At 35.4% G+C, this 27,861-nt stretch overlaps 1 protein-coding gene across 2 annotated transcripts in view; it reads right to left on the bottom strand.

Annotated features, from left to right (window-relative positions):
* Positions 1 to 27,861, bottom strand: part of LOC115215665 (chromobox protein homolog 5) — a 117,366-nt gene that overhangs the window by 8,221 nt on the left and 81,284 nt on the right. For both annotated transcript variants that reach the window (XM_029784929.2, XM_036505962.1), the window contains exon 3: positions 11,695 to 11,742. In XM_029784929.2, coding sequence (XP_029640789.1) covers positions 11,695 to 11,742 — 48 coding nt within the window. The remainder of the gene's footprint in view (positions 1 to 11,694; positions 11,743 to 27,861) is intronic.

Raw genomic sequence — 27,861 nt, 5'->3', positions numbered from 1 at the left:
CACTGCACCTGTCCAATGTAATGGATGTGTAAACAGATTCAATAAACCTTCTGAATCCAAAGAATATATGATTTTCTTCCTTTGAAATCAAGTGGGTAACGTCAGTGTAAATAAATATATTTTGGAGTAATTGGTTAAAAAAGTTTCCCCGACCCTGTTTTAGAGAGATGCTTTCCATGCAATAAGTAAAGGCTAGATGACAAGCGAGGAAACGCAACCCCAATGATAATGATAGCAAACACCAACAAAATAGCAGCAGCTTTAGTCACCAAGTGCCAGCAACCGGGCAGTGGATAATGGATAAGCCAAGGAAAGCCCAATGAGCGGATAGTCCAAAGGAAATAAAACAGAAAAATAGAGAGACAGGCAGAGAATATTTAGGAATATGTGCAAGTGGTGACTCTTTATAGAATGAGGTTGTAGGGTAGGTTTGAGAAGGTAGATCTAGTTGGTTTGAAGGTAAAATATGTAGAATATTTGGACTTGATATGGCCAGTTGAAGTGCTGAAGGGTTAATTCACAATAGAATATTGCAAGCAAATGATAGAGCCTCTATGTTGCTGCACGAATTGCTAGAAACAGCAGCCAAGTCTCTTTCAACCTGCACCCTGCTATCTTAAGGATAAATTGGACTATGGAGTTCAACATAACAAGAGAGGATGACTATTATCTTTTACTTGTTTCAGTCACAGGACTGAGGCCATGTTGGGGCACTCTATTGGACAAATCAACTCTAATAATTATTTTAGTTTTTCAAGTCTGGTACTTATTTTATCGGTCACTTTTTTCTGAACCACTAAATTGCAGGAAAGAAAACAAACCAACATCACTTGCCAAGCAGCATTGGAGGAGAAACACGAAGACATACACACACACAGATGTATACACATGACAGGCTTCTTTCAGTTTCCATCAACCAAATACACTCACAAGCTTTTGGTCGGCCCAGAACTATAGCAGAAGACAATTACCCAAAATGTCACAGTGGGACTGAACCTAGAACCATGTAGTTGGGAAGTTAACCTTTTACCACACAGCCAGACCTGAACCTGAAATTCACTTGATTGTAAGTCTATTAAACCAAGGCAGGCCTTGAACTGCACAAAAGTGCAATACTTTCCTTCTACTACTATTGTGTTACTGTAATAGAGTGAAAGATAAGAACCAGGCCACTTTGTAGTTTAATCAAATTTCTAACACTGCTACCAAAATGCCCAAACACCACAATATCACGCCTTTTTTTTTAAACCTAAAGCATAGGAATTTTGTTCCTGTCAAAAGAAACCAATATATTAATTATAGAATTTCACAAATGACCACATAAAAGTTATAAAAATAAAACAACGGTCAAACTGAATTCATCAACTTCAATCTTGAAGATAAGCAGGTGGTCAGATTGAAAAATCAACCCTATCACTTTTTAACTCAAAAGTGTCAATATACCAGTTCACCCGACCTTAAACTCAAAAGGGGTGGGAGGGGGGAGTTTTGTATGGCTAACAAACAATCAACTAACCATGTGTTCCTTTTATCTGTTACTTTTTTCAGCCATGTGACTGTCGTCATGCCGGAGCACCACGTTCAGGAATTTTTGGTCAAATGGATCAACCCCAGTACCTATTACTGCTTTCATTTTTAGGCTGGTGCTTATTCTATTGCTTTTTTTTTTTGCCAAACTGCTAAGTTACAAGGATATAAACACACACTATTGCCTGTTGTCAAGTGGTGGTAGGGTACAAACACAAACAAACACACACACAGTGGGCTTCTTTCAGTTTTCGTCTACCAAATCCACTCACAAGGCTTTGGTTGGCCCAAGGCATTTAGACTGAACCAAGAACCTTTGTGGTTGGAAAGAAAACTTCTTATCACACAGCCACACCCTTGAACATTCTGACTTAGGGGGTCAGTTTTTAAACAGTTTGTGCCCAAGTGAACTTTTTTTTCTTTTTTCTTTTTTTTGAGATTTTAAAATATTTTGGGTTGCTGTTCAATTTTCAATTCTATCATGTCTAGCAAATGATAAAAATCTACTCTCGTCTATGATATGAGTCAAATCAATGAGCCAGAGATATTATAGATAATTATCATTTAGGAAAATGTAAGTTACTAATAAACAGCATCAGGAACTTGGGACATGACAAAGAGAAATAGTGTGATGATGATCTGTATCGCTTTATGGAAACACCTGAACCAAAACATGTCACCAGATGATAACCCCTACGGGTTTGCAGAATTGATAGAGCACAGTATAAATGACTTTGTAGTGTTTGGTTGCATCCATTTATGTTCTAGGTTCCAAATCCTGCTGAGGTCAACTTTTACCTTTCATTACTTTCATTAAGTACTGTGATCTATATAATTAACCATATTCATGAAGGCGGTAACTAAACTGCAGGGCTTTGTTGCTGCATCACTAAATGAATACAAGTCAGCTATAAATTCTTATCACTTCACATTAGTTTCTTCAAAAGGGTTTCACATCTAATAAACAAGGACCAATTTTGAGCATTTCAAATTCTTCCACATATTGTATGGAAGAGGTTAATTTAGACTCTTTAACATTCAGATTACTCTGTCAAATGTAATGCTCATTTATTCACATTGTTTTGAATTAATAACGAATTATCTTGCAGCTTTCAGGTTTTGGTGATGTGATCATATAATTTTTAGAATGGCATTGTAGGGTAGGTGCAAGAGATTGGATCTGGCCAGTTTGAATGCCAAAAACGTCAAATCTAACATTGTATATGGTCAGATGGACGTTCATTTGTGAATTGTAAGCTGCCTGCTGTCTATCTCAAATAACTCTGCATTCACATATGCAAACAAAAACTTGACTAAATAAATACACATCATAACAAAAACAGATGTTCTTCAACTTTAAAATTTCCACAGTTTTGAGAACTTTATATTTTCCTGCAAAATTTTAGATATTAACACATTTAGTGCTTTGCATTTTAGAAAAACAAAAATATGTTTTGTTGGCTTCAGTATAAAAGCATCAACAGAAATTGTCCCAAAAGCATATATGAGCATAGCCTTCTTACATATCCATAATTAAAGATATAGGAGACAAGGTATGAATACAGATATAGATATGCAAAGCTGCTTTGTTAGTAGGAATTTTTGGTTGACAAGTAAATTAAAGATAATGTTTTAATCAATTGGCAAAGCTAAAGTGTATCTCTCTCTCCCTATATATATATATATATATATATATATATATATGGAATGGTTACACCTGTGTGAGCATGAGAGTGAGATGGGGAATAATTAGTCATGGCTGACAAAGTCAGATCTAAATTTGGCAAATCCATTAACGATGAGATCTTCCAAGATAATTAATAAATTAATGCCATTAATGCAAAAAGTTTCACAGATATACCTAAGCTCAACAAAATCCATTATTGATAAACCTGTTGAAGAAATTACAAATGCATTAAGAAATACCTTTTTTTTTTTAAACAATGAATATGGCAGAATTGTAGAACAATGGATAAATTGCTTGGTTCTGAGTTCAAATGCAGCCATCCAGAAATCTTAAATCTTGTTAGGGTTGATAAAAATGTACCAATGCAGAGCAGATTTTTTAATAAGAAAGTATTTGGTAAACTAACTTTGTCGTTAACACTTCTTGATATAGACTTGCCTGAGTTGTTCTCTGATAGAAGCTTCCTGATTCAAAATTAGTGTTAATTATTTCTAATCACAAGTTTGATAATGGCAATTATGCTAAATTCTTCTTCATTTTCAAAATTAATTGACACAAAAGACTGTTTCCCAAAAGTAATGTGGTAACAAAAGGGGTCGAGTTGGTGTTTGGGAACATAAACATGAAATTTCAATGGAAGGCTTTTTAGTTAGATCACATTAAAATGGGAAATTGTATAATAGAAACAGGTGTGGTCCCAGGTAGGTTGGGATCAAAAAGGTTAAAAGAGTTTCAATAAATAGTGCTTCTTTAGCATTTAAACCAGCTATATCAGACAAAAATATTCTACCTGTTTTACAAACTGACCAGATCTTGCCTTTCATACCTATCCTACAATGTCATTATAGAAATAAATAATCACATCTTATTTATCTGTTTTCATGGTGGTATCAGAAAGTTCCCAGACTAGTGTTCAATAAAAAAAAACTTATTTACCTAAGTTTTTAACATCATCTCCTTCAAAATAGTGACCTTGTGCAACAATACATTGGTCCCAGCATTCCTGCCACTTTTGGAATCCAGCCTGGAAGTCATTTTCTGTAAGCAAGTAGAGGATCAGCTGCGATTCACTCTTGATCTCGACAACGATATTAAAATGGTGAGCTTTGAGCTGCATTTTCGTCTTGGAGGAAGAAACAGAAGCCTGCATGTGCTAAATCTGGCAAATAGGGCTGGTGCAGAAGCGATACCATGTTTTTGTCAAGAAACTCACAAATGAGGAGAGCTCGAGGACAGAGTGCATTGTTGCCGTGAAGGATCCAATTCTTCGCGCTCCATAGATCCAGTCACTTTTACTGAATGTTCTCTCAAATGCTCCAAAACATCGCAGTAGAATTCTCATTCGATGGTCTGGCCCTGAGGTTGAATTCTCAATGCACAATACCACACATGTTGAAGAAAACAATGACCATGCTCTGCATTAAGCTACGGTTCTGTTGTATCTTTTGAAGTGCCTGTGCTACTCGAAACATTGTGACCGACACATTGCCTCGTCATGGTAAGCTTGCTGAAGCAGGCTCAATATCTCTGTAACAGGCTTACCGAGTTTAACGCAAAATTTCATGTTGGCTCTTTGTTCCAACTTCTTGTCCATGACAAAACTTGCAGACTACAACATACACGTGATCACAAAAACACAAATTTCACAACTTGTGAAGTAAACACAGTGATGTCACTCAACACGCTGCCTAATGAAGGTCACTGCTAGCTCTCACTGTGCATGCAACTATGTGCTGTCATCTGTTGGTGTGCTACAGAACTAGTCCGGGAACTTTTTGATACCTCTGTATATATAAATACATATATATATATAAAGCTGAAGTTGTCTGTGTGTGTGTGTGACAGGTTTGGTAGCCTTCAACTAACACTATCTCTTCTGAGACCCTGCAGCGCAAGTTGACCAAAATTGAGATTATGATAGAAGAAGGCTTGCTCTTCATTCGATAGAAGAAAAAATTCAAATCGGACCATGTTAAGACCAAAAATTATTTACATTGAAAAGGTGCTTTTTTTTTCTATGAAAGTCCCTATTTTTTTACGATTTTTTTTACTGCTGTATTGCCATTTTTCGGTGTATTTCAACCAGAAAAATGTTCACTTAAAGAGAATAACAGGCTATATAATGCAAAATTTTTACTTTTCAAAAATTTCAATACTAAAGGGTCAAAAAGAAAACAAACCCGAGTTATACTGCTAGTATATATATATATATATATATATATATATATACACACACACACACACACACACCAAACTTTACCACACCTTTGCTCTCTTTTTAAAGACACAAAACTTCAACTTCAGATGATAACATGTCTATTAGACATTTTAGTCTAAACAGGCCTTTAAGCTCAAGTAACTAAGCAACAAAACATGCTTGAATTTTGGAGACGAAATTTCCTGTTGAAGTTTTACATTTTAATACTCCTCAATCCTCTAAATAAATTCAAAGACAAAAACAAAACAAAAAACAACTATCAATAGAAATGTATAAAATTATACAAGATAAAAAAAACAACCTGTTGAAATTAAATGTGAAAATAAGAAAAAGAAACAAATTGTTTTTAAAGAAAATTAAAATATGAATGAAGTTGGTTGTGAAATTAAGGTAGGTTGTTTCTGGTTCCCAAGACATAGAAGTAAATATATATATAAAAAAAAAAAACAGTAAGTGAATCATAAATATAAAAATTAAACCACTTATATTGCCTTCTGCTAACTTCAGTTAGTTTCATAAACGCATCCACACACTTGTGTGTGGGTAAATATATATTAAGATAAGTTGATTTTTAAGTGTAATTAAAGCAGGAACAAGCATTCACCATCAGCACCACCATTATCATTATCATCATTCTGTTTCCCTGTTCTATTAGATTTCAGGTATCTGAAGAACTACTGAAAGATGAATAAGTAGCTCTTGTGGGGACTTTTTATTGTTATTATCATTATTTCAAGTGGTCTTATTCAAAAACATCCAAGTCAGCAGAATTAAGACGAATTTCAAAAATCCACTTAGACAAAACAAAACAAAATCCCTAATCCAAGTTTCAAAAGAAATTCACTAACTATTGAGAGAAACACTCATGTCCACACACACACACACACACACACACACATAAACACCGATATATGTATATTAAACTAAAAAGAAGTAAAAGGATTTTCGTCTGTTAGAATAAAGAATGCTCTGATTGTTCCATCAAAATTATTACTCACTGAATAATAGGATAAGAGGATGAGTATCCCATAGTCATGAGATTTTGCCAAAGCAGAATTAATATCACACTGTGAGTGCTACGATTGACCCTTAGAATTACTGGTATGGTCCATTTCACAGACTTGTTGTTGTGAAGCAAAACCTCTTAACCACCTCACCAAATCACATTTGCATACATGCAAACACACACACAAAGAGTGTGTGTGTGTGTGTGTGTGTGTGTGTGTGTGTGTGTGCGCATGGCTTAGTGGTTAGGGGTGTTGCACTCATGATCTAATGATCATGATTTCAATTCCTAGACTAGGTAATGTGTTGTGTTCTTGAGCAAAACACTTCATCTCAAGAAGTTGCTTTATGGTCACTTCAACACCTGACACACAGTGTGCCTGTTCAGACAACATCGATTTGCAGGATGGAGTGAGCTGTGCAGGTTGTTCGGCAAAAGCTGAACGCTCATACATTATCTTCAACAGGGGAATCCACTGCGCGCATGTGTGTGTACACTGCTATTATTCTCTTCACTGCAAGGGTTTCCCCCATTTCTCTAAACAAAATGGCTTGGACGGTGACTAAGGCAGTTGGCATTCAATTCCAACCCCAACAAGACTGCCTATCTGGGCCTCCATGACATGTACTGAAAGGTCTCCAGGTGCACAATAAGCAATGCTCAACAATGGGGTTATCCACCAGTGGCAGCTCACTTGCTAGTTGATGCCCAACTGTTGTCTGATGACACAGATCTTCTGGCCACAATAACCTTCAAGCCATTGGTCAAGGACTCCAGTATGTATCTATGTACGTAAACAAACGGAATAAACATCTATTCTCTCACCTCATTTCTCTTATCTGTTCTATTTATATACATTCTCTCCAACATTGTATCTCCTGGATTTTCAGAATGACGTGAAGGTTTATCCTAGCCTTAACCAGTCGTTATTGTAAGCCATGCATTTGGCAGGGATCTTTGCTTCTTTAGATCCCTATTATTACAATATATATATATATATTGTAATAATAATAATAATATATGTAGTAACAAGGTAAAAATTTCAAAAATAACTGCCATCATAGAAATAAACTACAAAAGAAAAAGAGAAAAAAAAAGAACTGAATTTCTTGTTAATTCTAATAAGCCAGTAAGCAATATTAGTTAAAATTTTACATGAACATTATTAATTAACTACCTTGAAAAATAAATTTTAAAAAGACAAATAAAATAAAAAGAAACTATTAAAGTTTACTAATGTAGCACCATGAGAGAGAAGGAACAACAGTAGGATAAGGGTAGGGAAAGAACGATAGACAGAATTGCAGAGAGAGAGAGAGAGAGAGAGAGAGTGAGAATGTTGAGAGAGAGAGAGACAGACAGACAGACCTATCGGAAACAGGGGAAAGGGAAGAGATACAAGTGAGAAGTAAAAAGGAGAGGGTGAAAGGAAGATTGTTTTGCGACTGGCTGGACACCTTACCCAGTGTCCATCCATTCACAACTCAATATATGGAAGACATTAATCAATCGTGGAAATAAAATGATAACTCAGCTTGCCCCAACTATTAATTTTTCTATTGTCTTTTGAAGTGTAACCATCTTGCAGCAGATAAGGAAGATGGGCAAGACAGCAAGACAATCTGACAAAAGGAAAAGTCACCTAGGTTGAGCTTTTAGCCAAAGTATCAGGATATTATCAGTCGAAAAGTAGTAAGAGTTGCAAAACATACAAACGCCATAATTCACTATATTGACCAACCAAAGAATTCAATCAATCAAGATATCAAAATAGCATCTTAACTAATTGTTGATTATATTTTCTGGACCGATAGCTCTTTATCTCGGTAGTTTTATAGTCAAGGAAAAACAAAGAACCAACAACACACGCAAACACATAAAACAGAAAATTTACAGTTAAACTAAATTAGACATTACACACACACATACACACATGTACACACAACTGTAAAAGCAATCATCACAGAGAGAGAGATAGGACCATTTAAGAAAAAATAAAAAAAATTAAAATTATTTATCAAACTAATAAAACAGGATAAAACAAAGATTGAGACTTTTAAAGAGGGGTGGGGTCAGAGCTAGCCATTTCACTAACTTTGGTTAATTGTAAACAATTTGTTGTTTTAAGAATTCTCTCAGACAACCATCACCACCACCACCACTACTACCACCATCACCACCAAAGTTGTAAATCTTGGCATCAAAAATACTTCATGACAACTGTTCAGGATCAATCACTCACAGATATTGATGCAATCTAAACAGTATTAAATGTAGGATGGCAGTGGGGTGGGGGTCAGTAACGATTGCTTCTGATTAAGGCACAAACCAACAAATTTGAAGGGAGGTGGGTATTAGATGATAACATCATCTCTCCTTGACAGGGACCTTATTTTACCAACCCCAAAAAGATAAACGGCAATGTTGACCCTGGCAGGATTTGAACTCAGAACATAAATAATAGAAAAGACGGCTGTAATAATGCTTGCAAATTCTGGCACACAGCCAGTAATTTTGAGGAAGGGCTTAAGTCGATTACATTGACCCAAATGATCAACCAGTACTTAGTTTATCGATCCCAAAAGGATGCAAAGCAAACTTAAATCCAGAACAAAGACAGATGAAATGCCCCTGAACATTTTGCCCAGCACACGTTTGTTATTTATGAACAGCATGAGCGTTAGCTAATTAGATTAGCCAATTATAACTGGTATATTTTGTAGAGAATGCCACTAAGCCTGTTCAAAATATGTATGTATACATATTCAAAAAATAGATTTCAGTTGATTTCTAGTTGATTACACAACCCTCTAACATTCAGAATATTCTGTCAAATGTAATGTTTGTTTATTCATATTGTCTTGAATTAATCCTGTATTATCATTATCTCTCAGCTTTGAGATTTTGAAGATTGTTTACTTTTAAAATGACATCATAAGATAGGTGTGAGAGGCCAGAACTGGTCAGTTTGAACATAAAACAGGTTGACTATTTGAGCTGGATATGGCCAAGTTAAATGAACTACCAACACATTGGACAAGTATGTTAAGTGATTAAGCATTCCACAGACATCCACACCCTCGATGCAATCCTTGGGCAGAATTAGCGTGATGTGGTGCTGTGGGATATAACAAATCATAGGTAAGTCCTTTCAATGGACCGCTTCTACTTAGTCAATTCTCCAGAAAAAGCTTGAGTTGAGTTGACAAAATATATGAAAAGTATAACTTCCAAAGTAGTAAGGGAAGAGTCTGGGCTCTTTGATTCTTTATTGGGAGCACTTAAGAATAACATTGCTAATGATTTTGTGAATGTAACAGAGGATGACAATCATCCCACCAAACACACAAAAACATATATATATGTATGTATAATGTGAGCTGAGATTAGCTACGTCTCAGAATACAAGTTTCCATCCTGAATGCTATGTTTCATAATGTTTAAACAGTTACATTTAGTTATCTAAGCACTTTTGCATACATACGTATATGCAGTGGACTTTTAAGTTCCTGCCTACTAAATTCACTCACAAGGCCTGGGTCAGCTTGTGGCTGCAGTAGATGACACTTGCACACATGGTTTCAGGTTCTGTCCCATGTGATTAGGAAGTGAATTTGTAACCTACACAGCCATGCTTGCAGCTATAAAAATGTGTGTGTGTGTGTGTGTGTGCAAATAAAAAATGTAAGTATCTAATTTGGGATAGCTTTTGTATTAACAATTGTCCTGATAAACCATGCAGCCACTTTACAATAAGATCACTGATATACATCAGTACTAATAGTGTTACTTTCTTACACTTGGAGCCGTTTTTGTGAAGGTGGGCAAACATATACCTTACTGAAAAATCAAATGGTTTTATTTTTCCATTTTGCTAAAAGTTCTTTGCTCTAAAACTGATTTGCAGGAATGAAGAAATTTTGGCATTGATAATGAGATGAAAGTACTGCAACACTGACCAGTTATAAATACAGCCTTAACTGCAATATACTCAAGAGCAAGTTAATTAACGAGAATGACAAACAGGTTTGTCTCATAGGATATAGTGTAAATGGCTAGTAGCTAACTTGAGCACAAAAAAATCCTTCATGTTTTTGGGTAATATTTTTTTTCCACCTCTACTGGCAATAGAATAACAGATGCAAGACAACTTGGGAGAAGAAAAACAATTGCTTGGGCATATAACACATTGAAATAACTTGTCAAAATTCTTTTAGTAATGAGAGTTTTCAGTTAGTAGGATACAGCATTTCTCAAGGAGGTTTTTAGTCAATCAGACCAGTCAGAGAACTTAGGTTACAGTAAGTAATCCCACAACTCACGTGGGTGTTATGTTCCAAAAAACCCCCACGATAAGTGAAAATCTGAGGTAGAAACAGTACTGTACTGCATATTTTTTTTACATTATTTTTATAATTTGTATATATTTATTTTATTATAAATGCAAAACAACATCACAGAGGAATCGATGTAACCTTGAATAATAAACCATGATAGATGAACTGCAATATTGTGACGGATTACTGTACTTCATAGGTCATCATCCTTGTATAAAATACAAAATGGACACGGGCATAAATGGAGCAAATACAGTCAAACTATACAACTGCAACAAGTTTCTGCATAGTTTATGCCAACCAAATTCCACTCAAACATCAGTTAGCCTGAAACTATAGTAGAAGAGACTTTACTCAAAAAAAAGCCATGTGGTGTGATGAAACTCAGAACATGCAGTTCTGAACCTGAAGTCTTAGTCATGCCTGTATCTATAGCAAAGATTTCAGAAAATGAAGATGGACAAGTGAAAAGATTCTTCCACTGGTTGTAGATAAAATGCTACATCAATAAAATATATATATATATATATATATATATATATATATATATATATAACCACCATCATTATTGCAGCTTCATTCATTTTCCATGCAACCGTAGATTAGACAGATTTTCACAGTTTGGGTCAGTTCTTATGCAGACTTACTGACCTCAGAGTTGAGCTGATATCTCACACACGTTCTACTTTTGGCATGGTTTCTACAGCTGGATGCCTTGTCATACACCAAACACACACACACAACAACAACAACAACAGCAGAAGTGGATTATCTACAGCAATAAACTTTGTTGACCACAGCTTAGGTGAAAGAATTCAGAGAAACACTCAACAACACTGCCAGACCACACCGACAAATTGAGTATAGAAATTTTCTGAAGGTGTCAATAAAGGATTAATGAAATAGTTGTATATCTTACCTGATAAAACAGATAAATTGCTTGTTCTGGATGGATGAATATTTGGGCCTGAGTAGAAAGAGAAAATAATAAAGTTATATAAATACAGCATAACTCAGTGTAACATACAAAATAAATAGAATGTTATGTCCCCAGTTTCATCATGTATATATAGTTAATTCATTCATTCACTCCGCTTCTCCATGCTAGCCTGGCTTGGATAGGAAACAAATTTTCAGGTAGGATGCTCATCCTGTGATTGATATACACCTGGTTTCTCATGTAAAAGATGCAGAATGCAGAACAGCTTGGGCACATTCACATACAAGCGAGTTAATACACGCACTGTCTACAAAATTGAATAGGGCACTGGCCAGCCATAAGCAATCAATATACAAGATGCTCGCCTAAGGTGCTGCCTAATTGGACCAAACATGAAACCTACATGGCTGAGAAGTGAACTTAACAACATAGCTATGCCTGCTTGTGTGTGTGTCAATGGTGTGTGGATTAGTGGTTAAGCTATTCAGCTCACAATCAAAAGATTGTAAGTTCAATTCCTGACAACGCAGTGTCCTTCAGCAAGATACTATTTCACATTGCTCCAATCCACTTAGCTGACAAAAATGAGTTGTACCTGTAAGTTTTATGTCTCACATTGATGGCAATGTTAACCATGTAATTTAGTCACAGGTAAATGCCACTTCGACATTGAACTTAGTACCTGAAGTTTACTAATAGTGTAAAACCAATGATAGAATATCAATTCCAAATGAAACTACAAATAGTAGTTTGTTTTTATTTATTTTGTTTTATTTTGACAAGGAAAACAGTGAAAATGGTGGGTGATAGTAATAGCAATTCCTTAATTTGATTTCGAAAATGGGCTGGTAACTACAAGTTGAAGAAGAAAAAGAGAAAAAAAAAAGAAAAAATTACAGTTAATCTATTTGAATCAATTTAAATTAATAAATCATACTTTTTTCTTTGTTCTTTCTTTCTCTCTCTCTCTCTCTCTCTCTGTATGTGGCTTTATTTTGCTTTGTCTTGAAGAAAGTGCCAACCTAAGAAAATGCCATCTGACAGGCATTATCTTGGAACAGTGATAGATTAGGCAGCAAAGATTATCTGAATAGTCACTATTAAAAAGACTTGCCCACAAAATGACACTTCCTTGATGTCATTCATCAATTAGTAATGGCAAAATTGAAAGACACAACAAACAAACAGATCATCAGGGATCAGATATCACTGTTAATGTTGCACATCAAGGGGTCACAAAAATAAATCCTAAAGTTAAGAATCAATGAATTTTTTTTCTCATTTTTATTTATTTTTTGCTTCTGATTTTTTTTTTGCTACCTGCATGCTATATATTTTTTTTTTTTCTATTTTTCCATCATTATTTTAAGTACAGAGTGAGAAGACCATGGGAGGGGGGCAGGCTAGAAAAACTATATGAATTTATAAAGAGGGGCAAGAGTGGGTGGGGAGTTTAATTAAACTATCATTGTTGTGATTAGAGTTTCTACAGCCGACAGAAATGTGCTCATAGAGAGTGACAAATGACTTCCAGGTTGAGAGTTTATCCATCCTGACAAGTTAACCTTAAAGTTATAATTGGAAAATTATATACATAGTTGTTTTTTTTTTTTCTTCCTCTTTTTACACAAACACACATACAGAAACAAACACAAATACCGTTATACGAAAATTAAAAACAACAACCTTTAACGATTTTATTTAGTCTTTAGGTGACAAATGGGACAAATAGAAATTGAAAATATTAGATTTTTATAATGACTTATTCCTCAAGATTGGTGTGGATTTATATCAATCACTCAGTCTTCAAAATTAATGCCTGTTAAAGACAGCTTAACAATTTGTATGTGTGTATGATGTCCTTTTGTTTTTTATTATAATTTTTCTATTTCATTTTTTTTTTATATTATTATTATGCAGCTTCCACCCCTTTCTTTATAATGAACATTTTCATTACTGCTGATTCCCATCTGTTGTTTTTTTTTTGTTTTCTTCTACTTTTTTTTTGTTTTTGTTTTTGCCTTGACTAGAACTGACATCTAGAAAGATAACAAACATTCGAGTGATAAGTCAAAAGAACTTTAGCATAATTGTGTTGTTGATATAATGAATACAAACCAAACCATTAAGAGTTGGGTTTCGAAAGAAAGAAAGAAAGACTAACAGAAAAACTTGTACCTCCCCACCCACCCACCCTCTGGCTGCCACATAAACAGTAAATTTGACAAACAGCTCTGTTAACTTAAATAACTGTTGTCTTTAAGATACTATGTTTTTTACACAAGGAAACAAGTTGCTAACATGAAATGATTATATGGGGAAATAAATTTGGATACAAAATACCAAAATATTAATAAAAAAGATAGAACTAAAAATAAGGAACAAAATAACAGAAACCAAAAATTTTAAAAAAATAAAAACAAAAAAAGATTTAAATAAGAGATATGAAAATGTTGTAAAATACTAGCAAAAAAAAAAAAAGAAAAAAGAATATTGAAATAGTGAAAAATGCAACTACAAAGATATTACTAGTAAAAACCATGAGAACATAATACCAATCTTGGAATATTTCTTTTATCTTTTAGAATAGACCGTGGCCATGCTGGGGCAAAATCTTCAAGAATTTTTTTTTCTTAGTTAAATGCATCGACCCCATTACTTATTTTCCTTTTCTTCCTTTTTGAGCCTGGGTGCTTACTCTATTGGTCTCTTTTGCCAAAGCTGGTAAGTCATGGGAGATGTAAACACACCAACACTGGCTGTCAAGCAATGATTGGGAACAAACACACACACACACACACACACACACACGTGACAAGAGGCTTCTTTCAGTTTCTATCTACCAAATCCACACACAAGGCTTTAGTCAGCTAGAGGCTATAGAAGAAGACACTCACTCACCCAAGGTGCAACAGAACACAGTGGGACTGAACTCAGAACCACGTGGTTGGGAAGCAAATTCCATCACCAATTTGAACTTTATCGTGCTTCATCCTTTTAGTGGTAGTGGTCACTAAATAAAACACTGATCCAGGAAAGTGGATTAGTAGAATAGCTAGAGTGACTAATGGGATGCTTTAGGGGTATATATGCCCATTTTTAGCGTTCTGATTTGACTAGCCCAATTGCCCAACTATGTGACCATAGTAGATTATGAAAGTTAAAATAGGTACATAAGTATATAGTATATCTATCTATAATACATTAAAAGTCAGATTGAATCTTTCTTGCTGGCAATGTTACTCAGCCAAACTGGCAAATAATGGGAAAATACTATGAATTAAGGTTCCCCTGAAATGTAAATACGAATGGAATGAAACAAATTTCCCGTAAATCGGATAAGTGGTCGTGAAGATATTAAGGGTTTCCGTGGTATAAATACCCAAAACAGTGTATAATTGGAAAAGTCTCCGAAATTAACTTAATCCTGAAAGGGAAGTAACTTACATTTTGATTAAACAGTGACTTGACAACGAAAAAAATACAATTTGATGTTTTACAGTAAATAATCATTTAGAAATACTTTTAAGTGAATGTGATTTCAAAAATGTTAGTTGTTTGTACAGTAAGTATTCATATTTTAGATTTCTTTAAACAGACAATATTTTAGTGTTTTTTTAAAAATTATTTTCAAGTGAATACCATTACAAAAATTATTTGGGCATAAATATTTCATAAAAGACCCATTTGTAACCTTGGTGTGAAATACTTCTTTTACATAGATATTTTTTGAGGGCATTCAATGTATCTCATTTCCAAGGATTTGGCTGCTATTTCTAGCACACCCTGCTACCACGTAACTGCAATTTGCGATAAAAGACCTGAAATACCTGTTACATGGTAGCAGGGAATGCAAAAAATAACAGTCAAATCTTTCCTTTTCTGGGGAAAGGAGCCACTTATGCGCGATTTCGATGTCACATACTTTGAAAGCATGCAAAATAACTCCGTTGCTGGGAAACTCAGACTTTCCCTGTGACCTAACGGGTCATGGGTAATCTAGTAGTAGTAGTATGTAAAAGCGAAATATGATGATCATGATAAAAGTTAATGAGAATCATTTCCCTTTTGCTGTCACACTATTGCATTCCCGTGTGAAGTGCTTAACTATGCTTCCTCTGAGCTGGGCTGGGTGAAAAGTTTCTACTACTAAATTCATAGCCGAGTAATTTGTTAGTGGTAAAAAAAAAGGGTGCATATCATTTAGCAAAAAGAAGCACAACCCCAACAGATAAAACATCTCTACACATGGAGGCCTTAAAAACAAAACAAAATAAGGGGTCATCATCATCATCATTATATATGTTGTATTAAATTAATTTATGACAGTTTCAGTTAGAAATTACCCTACCATTATCCTGGTACAGAGAAAAAGCATTGAGAGAGAGAGGGAGGGAGAGGGAGAGCCGTTGTTCTTGGGCCAAATGTGTTACACTATCACATGATGAGCTAAAGGGGAAGGTGAAGAGTAAGAGAGAAAACTAGGGGGAGAATGAAGTGTTAACAACTTAAGGTAGAGGTAACATAGGTATCACAATAAGACACTGTTAAATGGTTAGTTCAAGGGAGAAATAGAGAGTATGTAGGCAGGCAGACAGAGATTGCCCCTTCAATATGGTCTATGTGGATTTTTACATCTCAAGAATCAAACATTGCACAAAAATATACAATTTCATGACACCATTTTCAAAATAACCATGGAATTTCCAATACACACTGCTAGTTAATTTATCATTAATATTATTATTCTTTTCTATTTTTGGAAAATAATTTAAAACTTTGGAAGAGTTCAGTAAAATAACTAGATTTGTCAAAATAACCCTTTTATTACTATATTTCTGTTAAAGTAGGTATCATGGTCTTGGGTGCTTTGGTACCAAAAGTGCTAAGTGGGTATTTGAAATGAAATTAACTGAAACAGGGTCAGGCTTCTTACAGAAAAATTACAAGGCAAAGTTTTATCCCATTAGTATTGTCGAAAGTAATGATTATTTTATTCATATTGTTTGGAATTCATCATTCATTATCAGACAGCTTCAAAATTTTGATGATGTAGGTTGGTGTTAGGAAGGGCATCCAGCTGTAGAAACACTGCCAGATCAGACTGGAGCCTGGTGCAGCCTCCTGGCTTCCCAGACCCCAGTCGAACCCGTGCTAGCACAGAAAACGGATGTTAAACGATGATGATGATGATGAGTGTGTATTTTTAGAATGACATTGTAGGGTAGATGTGAGATGTCATATCTGGTCAGTTTGAGCATAAAACAGACAGAATATTTGGGCCAGGTATGTCTGGTTTTAATGCCAAAGGGTTAATCTAAATATGATCACTTTAAGATGAGATATTCTTGTATTAAAGAAACCAAGGATAGCTGCAAGTGGGTTATTAACATCAGAACAGTCTTTTTCAAAACGTAAAAAAAAAAAAAGAAAGAAAGAGAATATAGGGAAACCAAGAATGAGAAAGGGAGCTAACAACAAGAATACTTTTACTGACTACTACCTGGAAACGGGGATTTTAACGCAAACTACCAAAGAAAATATGAAATGAAATAAAATAAAAACTTTGCAAAGAAAATGCATTACATGCAGTGAGTTATATTCTATGGTGTTTGAAAACTACTCAATTATTTTTTGATAAGTAGAGGAGGTTTATGAAGAGCCAAATCATAAAAAATGGTGAGAGGGCAATGAACCAATGCAGAGAAAGCAGAACACACATACATACACATTATATATACACATCATATCTGTGTGTGTATGTGTATGTATAAATATATATATATATATATATATATATATATATATATATACAAAAACCAGCTTAAGTTGACAGCTTGGCAATACGCAAATGTTATAGAGGTGAACTACTGATGTTGGTGGCCACTTTTACAGTGGCATTGACAGAACGGGGTTCCTCGCAGAGTGCTATGGCTGGCTGGCTGAACCATTTCTCAAGCAAGTTCTTTCAATACCGAAGCCAACCAACAAGACATTTTCTCCAGCTGAGCTATTTGTTAACCTGCCAACCAGCCAATCAGCCAACCAACCCGCATGCAAAAGCTATATAGATATTTTTTTTTCTCTTTCTTTTTTTTTTCCCCTCCTGCAGCTGTCAATCTGAAATGCATGACCTTACATTTTCAATCTAAGCACCTGAATGTGAGCACATCTGACACCATTAGAAGGCCACATCGGTCATGGAAATTTCATCAATACATTCGGTGAAGAACTTGTCAACATGAAGTAGTAATAAATAGTAATAACAAATAAAGATAGCGACAACCTGCGATTCGGACTGACTGAAATGCACATTGACACATTTTCTAAGGAGATGCACAATGAAAGAAGCAAGGAGAAAGATGTATTTAAATCTATACACATTACATATGCACCGATGTAGATATGTGCATGCATACATACTTGTGTGTGTGTGTGTGTGTGCACGCGTTAGTTAAATCATGTCAGAGATAAAAATGTTCTAAAAATACAGAATATTAAGCAAAAAGCAACACACGCACTCACAAATGTGCAGATATATGCTGTATGCACACAAAAATGTATCGACACTCACCACAACACTACCACCACCATAACACTTAGAAAGGTGCATATAGAAATCAAAGTAGATATTTTATGGAGAAACTAGAATGAATGAATAAATAAATGCTAACTTCTAGTCAGATTAAATCCTGCTTTCTTCCTTTCCCTTTTTTTCCCCTTTTATTTACTTTTTTTTTTTTGAGGAATGGTAACTGGCAGGGGTTACAATGTACAATGTACTTTATATACGGCATGTGAGCATGTATTTACATAAGAATAGGGCTTGTTAAGCAACTCAGCTAATTCTATTTGCAGCAAGGCTTACACACACACATATGCTACACTACTTACACAGATGCCACTCTATGAAACCTGTCAACTGCAACAATAACACTGCTGCCACTGATGATGCTGACATTTTTTTTCCACTTCGGAGAGAAACTTCAAATCCTGGAAGGAATGTAGTTCGGTTTAAACAATCCCAATGTTTAACTGGTATTTATAATAATAATGCAGTACCATGCAGTTGCTCTCATGGCCTTTGATCTTAACTGATTGGCAGTGTTATCATGTACATGTTTTGTCTTGGTATAAAAGATGGGCTACAGCAAATATTCTGCTCAATGCCACAGATTTGCTTGGCAGTTGTTTGACCGTAACCAGTTGAGCATGTCCCTAAGTGGCTGACGATATGCGCATCTCTGATTTCGAGCGGAAGTAGTGGGGGAGCATTATAGCCATGTGTTAAGAGGGTTTCAATAATTCATCTCTGGAAACATGGGTGTTTCATTTATCATCCTTGAACAACCCTCATTCAGGGACCTTTTGAGCAGGATGGGCTACTTGACTTGAAGAAAATTCTAACTGGGCCCCACCTTCAAGGTTGTGCGCTGTTTATTTTGATATGAGCTCACCATGTCGCGCACATATGGTTGTGATGCATGTGCCTGGTGTAACCTTATCAGACGAGTAGTCATGATGGATATTCTGGGTTTTGTATATTTGTACCCCAGTGTCACTTTGATGGTATGCACTAGAGAAAATGAAGACAGTGAAGATAGTGCCAATTATTGTTGGGTCCTTCGTGACAGTATCAGAAGGCATCAAGAGGAATATATAAAGAAAATTGGAATAGAGTGCTCAGTACAGCTGTTACAAAAGGTTTGCCTCCTTGGCATGGCCAGAATAATCAGGTCAGTTGAAAAGAATGTATGGCATGGTACTGTAGGCTGCAGGTAGCAAGCCTGCTATACAGGCAAGACTGTAGGAGTTACAACAAAACCTGAGATAAAGAATGAATAATAATGATTTCAAATTTTGGTACAAGGCCAGCAAGTTCAGGGGAAGGAACTAAATCGGTTACATTGACCCCAGTATTCAACTGGTATTTATCTTTATCGACTTCAAAAGATGAAGTCAACTGCAACGTAATTTGAACTCAGAACATAAAGACATGAAATGCAGTTAGGCATTGTGTCTGGCGTGCTAACAATTCAGCCAGATTGCTGCCTTAATAATAATGGTTTTCACCTAGGCATGATGCCAATTCTTGGCAAGTACAAGTTGATTCAACTGATTCCAACTTAGTACTGTTTTATTGCTCCCAGAAGCATGAAAAGCCAAGATAATCAAACTGGAATTTGACCCTAGAAGCTGGAAAAATCAAAATGTTCCAGCTTGCTGTTTTTAATTGCATTTTCTAACATATAATGGTGGTGGTGGTGGTGGTGGTGGTAGGGTGTAAAACTGATAGAATCAACCCCAAAACATGGTTGGTATTATTGTATCAACATTGAATAAATAAAAGACCAAGTTAACCCCAGTAGGAATTAAACTCCAAGAGAGAGATTCTAAATGGCATTTAGGCATTTTTTTTCTTTTTTAAGCCTAATGTTCCTGTCACCTCCGAGGCATTTCATTAAATGCACAACTATTTCGGCAACACCACTGCCCTAACCTCAAATGACAAGATATCTTGTTATTTGGCACTTTGCCATTTTAATTTGTCACGAGATATCTGCAGCAAGAAAACTACCTGCCTACAGCCAATCATGAAACATCTTGTGATTATAGACATTCCCTTATAAAACTTGTATTTTATTGGTTTATATATTTAGTTGCTATGGAAATTTCTTACAGTGGCCAATTGAAAAACCTTTTACAATTGGCATTATTAACTTTTGGCATACAATTTTAGTACATAATAGCTAGCTACAGTGGTTTCTTTACTTGTACATTTTTCACAACTTGATTGACACAAACCAGTTCCAACAACAAATTTAAAAGTTTCCCCTCTCTCAGAATGCAGCAAATAATTAGAGAAAAGGTTTCAATTTTAACGTAAACAACATGGACATAGAATTCTGGTGTCAGTTATGAAAAGGAAGAGTGCAAACAGTATAGAAAATAACACATGCTGTAAATTTCCCTGAAGCTTTCAGGGTCAACACCAGGACATGTGCCAAAATTAGAGAGAGATTAGACATTCAAATTTTCAAAACATACTTTTCCAAACATATTTACAAACTGTACACACACCATAAAATGTAGAGAACATCATTACTCCCTTGCTGACAGAAGATGGTATGATACTAATGAAAATGAGATGAAAGCTTTCTTGGGTGAATGTGATAGGAATAAATATCCCAGCACCAGGTTGTGAATCTGTACTGAATCGCAGATGTTTTCATCCTAAATCCATCTTTCATAAAACATCACAATGAATATGATTTGAAAATAATCATTGTTTAAAATCCGCTTCCCATGCTGGGATGGGTTGGACTGTTTGACATGGATCTGGCTAGCAGGTAGCTGTCCAGACTCCAGCTGTCTGTCGAGGCTTGGTTTCTATGGCTGGATACCCTTCCTAATGCCAACCACTTAACAGAATGTGCTGGGTGCTTTGTACAATCCAGGTGCTTTTTAAGTGGTACCTTAATTTATTTCTCACCAATATGTCAGTAGTAAAACATCCCATTAAAATTATTTAAAATTCCTGCAATAATGAATGTGTGTAACATGTGGCCTCGTTATGGATATTTAGTAAAACAATTTAAAAAGCAGTCAAAACTCATATACAAAGATTTCCATTTCTGATTAATATGATAAAATGGAATTAAAAACATATATTCCATTAACAACAACAAGTTCATAAAGTCTGGGTTTGTTACTGAACAACGATGCTCTTACTCCTTCAAGCATTTAAACTAACCACATGTAGCCTCAAAATTCTACCTGTTTATGTTCAAAACAGCCAGATCTGGCCTCCCACACCTACCCTGCAATGTCATTCTAAAGTTAAACATTCACATCACTGAAATCTCAAAGCTATGAGATAATGCATGATTAATTCAAAACAATGTTAGCAAATAAGCATTAAATTTGACAGAGTAATTTGAATGCCAACGGCTTAACCCTTTCGTTACTAACCCGGCCGTAGCCGGCCGAACAATTTTTTGGTTCAAAGTACCAAGCCGGCCGTACCCGGCCATGAGAACCTATTGTTATTTAAATGTAATTTGAACCCAAATCTCGTTGGTACATTCGTTAAAACATGTGATTTCACATTGTAAATAGTTAAGTTATAGTATCCGACGTTGCTTGAAGTGATATCTCAACTCAGTGAATTTTGGGAGATTTTTTTCCACATGTTTTACGGCATCGATTTTTCTTCAACTTTGAAAATGGATAGGAGTTTCATGTTATCAAGCATTGATTCCAAATTTAAAGCTTTTTCAACGGAAAATAGGGAGATATCGAGAAAAAGAATAAAATAGGTACTAAAGCACGAAGTGTAAAAAATAATGAATATTTTTTTATCCGAAAATGAAAGCAGCGCCTTCCGAAGAAACAAAGCGGCGAAGGCGACAGCGAAGACGATTTTTACATCGGAATGAAGTAAAAAAACCTTAAAAATGTTTTTATTAGCAATTTTTCTGAGGAGATAAAGTTTATCTATAGCCTTTCTTAGGAAGTGAAACCATTAGACTTTTATTTTTTTCAGTATGCTAGTTTGAAGCGATCACTTCGGAAACAAACTTACGCAGATTGTAAACAAACACAAAATGGGGGTTCAAAGTTTGGAAAATTTGTGAAGCAAATACTGGGTACTGTTGTGGATTTAGTTTTTATACAGGGAAACTAATGTTAGTCAGCATGGCCTAGGGAACGATGTGGTCTGGAATTTATCACTTCCATACCATAACCAGGGCCGTATATTATTTTTTGACCGATTTCTTTAGTTCGGTCAAACTTACGGTGGATTCCAATATTTCAGTTTATTCCACCTTTATGGTACACCTGTTGTGCATTAAATTCAACTGATGTGCACAATTCTTCTTTATCAAAATTTTGTTGCATACCCATTTGAATATTAGCTGATGATTCATTTTCTATAGTGATGTTTAAACAAAATTTTTATTTTTTACCTTTTGCTCAATTTAAAATTTTAATATTTTTACCTTTTGCTCAATTTACCTGGATTTACCTGTAATTAAAGTCACTTTGAGTCAAAAGTTATGCAATAGAATTGATTAAGAACCCTTCCTTTAATTATGTTCCAAATATCACATTAAAATGTTGATAAGTAAAAAAGTTACAGTTATTTAATGAAACAAGCCTAAATTCATGATTATTTTAGAATTTAATTGAAACTCATGAGGGGTGTATTTTGGTCAGAAATATAGTAACGAAAGGGTTAAACATTCACAGCTGCATTTTTAATGAAAATCACTAATTATTTCAGCTAATTTTCAAGATAAGGAATTTGTAAGAATTCACTAAAATAACTGTTTTCATTTAATGGTATACTTGTGTTCTTATATAAAATCATGGAGGGTTTTAGTTTTAAAAAATAAAAATTCCAAGTCGGTATCTTTGCAATCTAGAAGCAGAGGTGGTCTAATACATTGTGAGATTTAAGGTATACACAGAAAGTATCAGTCAGGCACTGGGGTTGGTGTAATAGACTGGCCACCTTTCCCAAAATTTCAAGACCTAAACTTACAGTTGAAAGAATAATGTGTGATGCTCATCAGGGATGATTAAGATCACACCAGAAACTGCTCAACCCTTTCAATACCAGCCAGACCGTAGCCAACCCCAAAATTTTTTGGTTCATAAGACCAACCTGGCTGAGAGTACCCATTGTTATTTAAATATGAATTTAAACACAAATCTCATTAGTACATTCGTGAAAATACGTGATATCACTTTGTAAATAGTTGAGTTATAGTATCCAACATTGTTTGACGTGATATCTGAACTCAGTGAATTTTGGGAGTTTTTTTGACATTTTTTCAACTTTAAAAGTGGATAGGAGTTCCATGCTATCAAGCAGTGATTCTAATTTTGAAGGTTTTTTTCAACAGAAGATATGAAGATATCAAGAAAAGGAATGAATGTGGTACAAAAGCACATGGTGTACGAGAATGAATCAGATATTTCTGTATTCGAAACCAAAAGCAGCAATTCTGAAGGAACAAAGACAATTTTACATCGGAATGGAGTAAAAGCTTAAAAAATGTTTTTATTAGCAATTTTTCTGAGGAGATAAGGTCTACCCATAGTCTTTCTCAGGAAGCGAAACCATTAGATTTTTCTTATTTTTCCAGTATTCTTGTTTAAAGCAATCACTAAGGAAACAAACCGTTACACAGAATATAAGCAAACAATATATGCCAGGAAAGCCCACGAAATAGGGAATCAAAGTTTGAAAAATTTGTGAAACAAATACTGGGTACGGCTGTGGATTTAGTTTTTGTACAGGGAAAATAATATGTTAGTCAGCATGGCCTAGGGTACGATGTGGTCTGAAATTTATCACTTCCATACCATAACCAAGGCCATATGTTATTTTTTGACCAATTTTTTTAGTTCGATCAAACCTGCGGTGGATTTAGAAGATGTGATAACGTATATGTATTCTACAGTAATTGCAAAGGGCTGCTGATGGATATAAAAAAAACAAAATTAAAAGAAAGAGGTGAAATAATCCAACGGCAGAAAGAAAATCTGCTAGTGACTGGATACAGAGATAAGAGGCAGATAAATTTTCTATCTACCAGTGCACAACCATGTGTAGACGAAAATGGCACCCTGTTTGTGAACCTTGATTATAACAGGTACATGGGTGGTGTGGATTGGCTGAACCAGATGATTAGTTATTATCTGGTTGGTAGACCTAGTAATAAATGGTGGCGATACCTGGTTTTGGTATATAGTAAACATGAGCATTGTAAATGCATTTATATTGTATACCAAATCAGAAGTGACTTGCAAGCGGTGCGACCATCTGCAGTTCCGAGCAGATATAACAACACAGTTGAGGGCAGGTTATTCTTCCAAAAAAATAACTGCAGGAAGGAAAAGCAAGGCCTACCAGAGACATATCATTCTGAGTTCAGCCAGTCTCCATAAATTAGAAAAAATCAGGGGTTCCAAAAGGCAGCACCGTGAATGTCTATCAACAAAGAAAAACTCCCAGTGGACTGCCAGTTGAAACATCCTTCCAGTGTGCATTCTACAAGGTTGCAGTATGTAGAGTAGAATGTTTTACAACTTTCCATGATAGAAATATTGTATGATGAGATTGTATAAATATTTTTCAAACTTACTTTTTATTTACTTCTAATTTTAATTTACCTTTAAGGTGGGTGACAAGTTTTGATTGAATTTCTATTGTAAATCTTTATTATATATGTTCCTGGGCATTCATGTATGTGTATGAGTATATTTCATTTAGTTGATGTATTTAAATTTCCAGTCTTTTATGACAAAAAAAAAAGATGTCTGGCCATGGGAAATATTACCTTGCTTAAAGACAGGTGAGAGTTGGTGACAGGAAGGGCATACAGCCACAGAGAATCTGCCTCAAACTTTGCCAAACTCATGCAAGCATGGAAAAGTGGATGCTAAATGATGATGATTATTGTTGCAGTTAGTGATGTGTTAGCGTAGATGGTAGTTGTTTTACACAGAAGCAGATACTGTAAGCAATTTTTAATACCTTTTATAAATGCCAATATTGCACCTTACACTACTGTCAAAAGTTCGTGTTACATGGTGCCTTTGTAAGAAATGAATTAGAGACAAGTGTGTAGACAAACTCTGTGATCTGAACCTGCTACTTTTGGTTTCTTTCAACAGAAGAACAAGATTTAAATGACTCCAACACAACTGATGATAAACTTTGGATGACCAAAGGCTATATAAGGATTTAGGCTTCAGGGTTTTTAAGAAATTGAGATTAAATGCCATAAAATATTTTGCTCTACCAACACTACTATCCACTTTCCTTAAAACAATTATTTCCAACTAGCAGTATCGCCCGGCGTTGCTCAGGTTTGTAAGGGAAATAACTATAAAGCAGTTAAAAGCAGTTTTGAGAATTAAAAAAGGTGGAGTTGCGTCCCCTAGACGGTCTGTGGTTTGGGTTTCTGATTCTCGACCCCCTGTCGAATTTATCGATTTTTTTCAGAACTGAGGGAACTTTTCAAAATTTTCGCTGCGTTAGTTTTGAATTATGACATTGGGCTATGTGTGTGTCAAGTTTCATCAGAATCGGTTGAAAGCTGTGGTCAGAGTGAGGGTACGAGAAAACAGACACACAGAAAACGCACAGACAAACTGCCGTTTATATAGAGAGAGATACTAATAAAAGGTTACATATTTCCAAGGTGGGCATCATCAATTATATTGCACCAGTTTTACACTGGTACCCTCTCTCTCTTTCGGAGAGGCACTGAGCAGCTATATGCACATATACACACATGGCAGTAACTACCACCTAGCGAATTCAATCACAAAGCTCCGGTCGGCTCGGGGCTATAGTGGAAGACACCTACCCAAAGTGCCACGCAGTGGGACTGAACCCGAAACCATGTAGCTAGGAAGCAAGCTCCCTAACCACACAGCCATGCCCGCCAAATCTCCCCAACCAAGGGTGATACTTTACAGATTTAGAATGATCCTTCTTGAGTCATATTAACTCATAGGGCTGGTTTTACAGTTTCCACGGTGTACGTATGTATGTATATATATATATATATATATATACACACACACATACATACATATACTCCCCACCTGGACATGATGCCGGTCTGTCATAGAATTTCTCATTGTTGCCAGCTTAGTGGATTGGAGCAACATGAAATGAAGTGTTTTGCTCAAGATCACAATGTGTTGCTGGGTCTAGGAATCGAAACTATAATCTTACAATCACAAGTCCAACACCTTAACCACTAGGTCATGTGCAGATTTTACCCTTTAGCATTCAGATTACCCTGTCACATGCAATGTTTGCTTATTTACATTGTTTTGAATTAATTATGCATTAACTTGTAGCTTTGAAAGTTTGATTATGTGACTGTTCAGGTTTAAAACTGGCTTACAGTCATAGCTGATCCAGAGATTATGTCTTACACTATAGTATTCAGATAAAGATTATTTTATTATGAAATAAAGCAATGAGTAGTCTTAAGGTGGTTACCTAACCTGCTCGAAATAGCAGTCAAATACACACACACAAAAGCAGAGGATAATCTATAGATCAGTCAAGATCAGGGCTGGCATGGGCCTAAACAATATGCTAAACAAGCCAACAGTTGCTCAACCAAGAAACAGAAGCTAAATCTTCAACACACACACACACACACATATACACCAAGATAAAAGAAAAAAGGTGTCAAACTGGATAATGAGATCCAAGATACACCATCTTAAAATGGGACAGTTATGGCAGGGATGTCTTCAATCACAGGTGTGCTTTGATCAGGGCTAACCTGATGCTAAAGAACCACATCAATGTTTCCTTGCCTTGAAAGAAGTATAAGAGGACCAGCATATCTCCAAGCTGTAGGGAAGCAATAATATGTAATGAACTAAAGTAACCCACCCACCTCAACAAAGGTAATAACAAATGGATATTTGATATGACAACAATAGAGAATTCTTCATTTTGCTTCTCTTTCTAATAAAGAGAAAATGAAGAAAAAAAAAACCAAGCAATTTTCCAGCACCACCACCAATTTAAAAAGAAAATTAAAAAGCATTTCTGAAGCTGCTAGAAAACTATGCAGCATTTATTTTTTCGTCTTATTAATATCACTGTCTAAAAAGTAATTACATTATTAATAATAATCCTTTCTGCTGGAGGCTCAAGGCCTCAAATTTGTGGGCAGAGAACTAGTCAATTACACTGACCCCAGCGTTTCACAGATACTTAATTTTTCAACCCTGAAAGGATGAAAGGCAAAGTCAACCTGGGCTGAATTCGAACTCAGAACGTAAGGGCCAACAAGTTGGTGGGAGGATGTAAGTCGATTACACTGACTCTGAGTGCATAACAGGTACTTATTTCATCAGCCCTGAATGGATGAAAGGCAGAATCAACCTCGGTGGAATCTGACATCGGAACATAAAAGATGGATGAAAGGGTGCTAAGCGTTTTCTACAGTATAGTTAACAATTCTGCCAGCTGACCACCTTAATAATAAAAGCACTTTGAAGTTTTGACTCAAGGTCAGCAACTTCAGGGAAGAAATAGGTCGATTAGATCAGCCCAAGTGCTCAAAAGGTGCTTAATTTATTTTATCAACCCTG

This window comes from Octopus sinensis, linkage group LG9, assembly GCF_006345805.1.
Source record: "Octopus sinensis linkage group LG9, ASM634580v1, whole genome shotgun sequence".
In the NCBI taxonomy this organism is placed as follows: Eukaryota; Metazoa; Mollusca; class Cephalopoda; order Octopoda; family Octopodidae; genus Octopus; species Octopus sinensis.
This window is presented reverse-complemented; position numbering and strand designations above follow the sequence as displayed.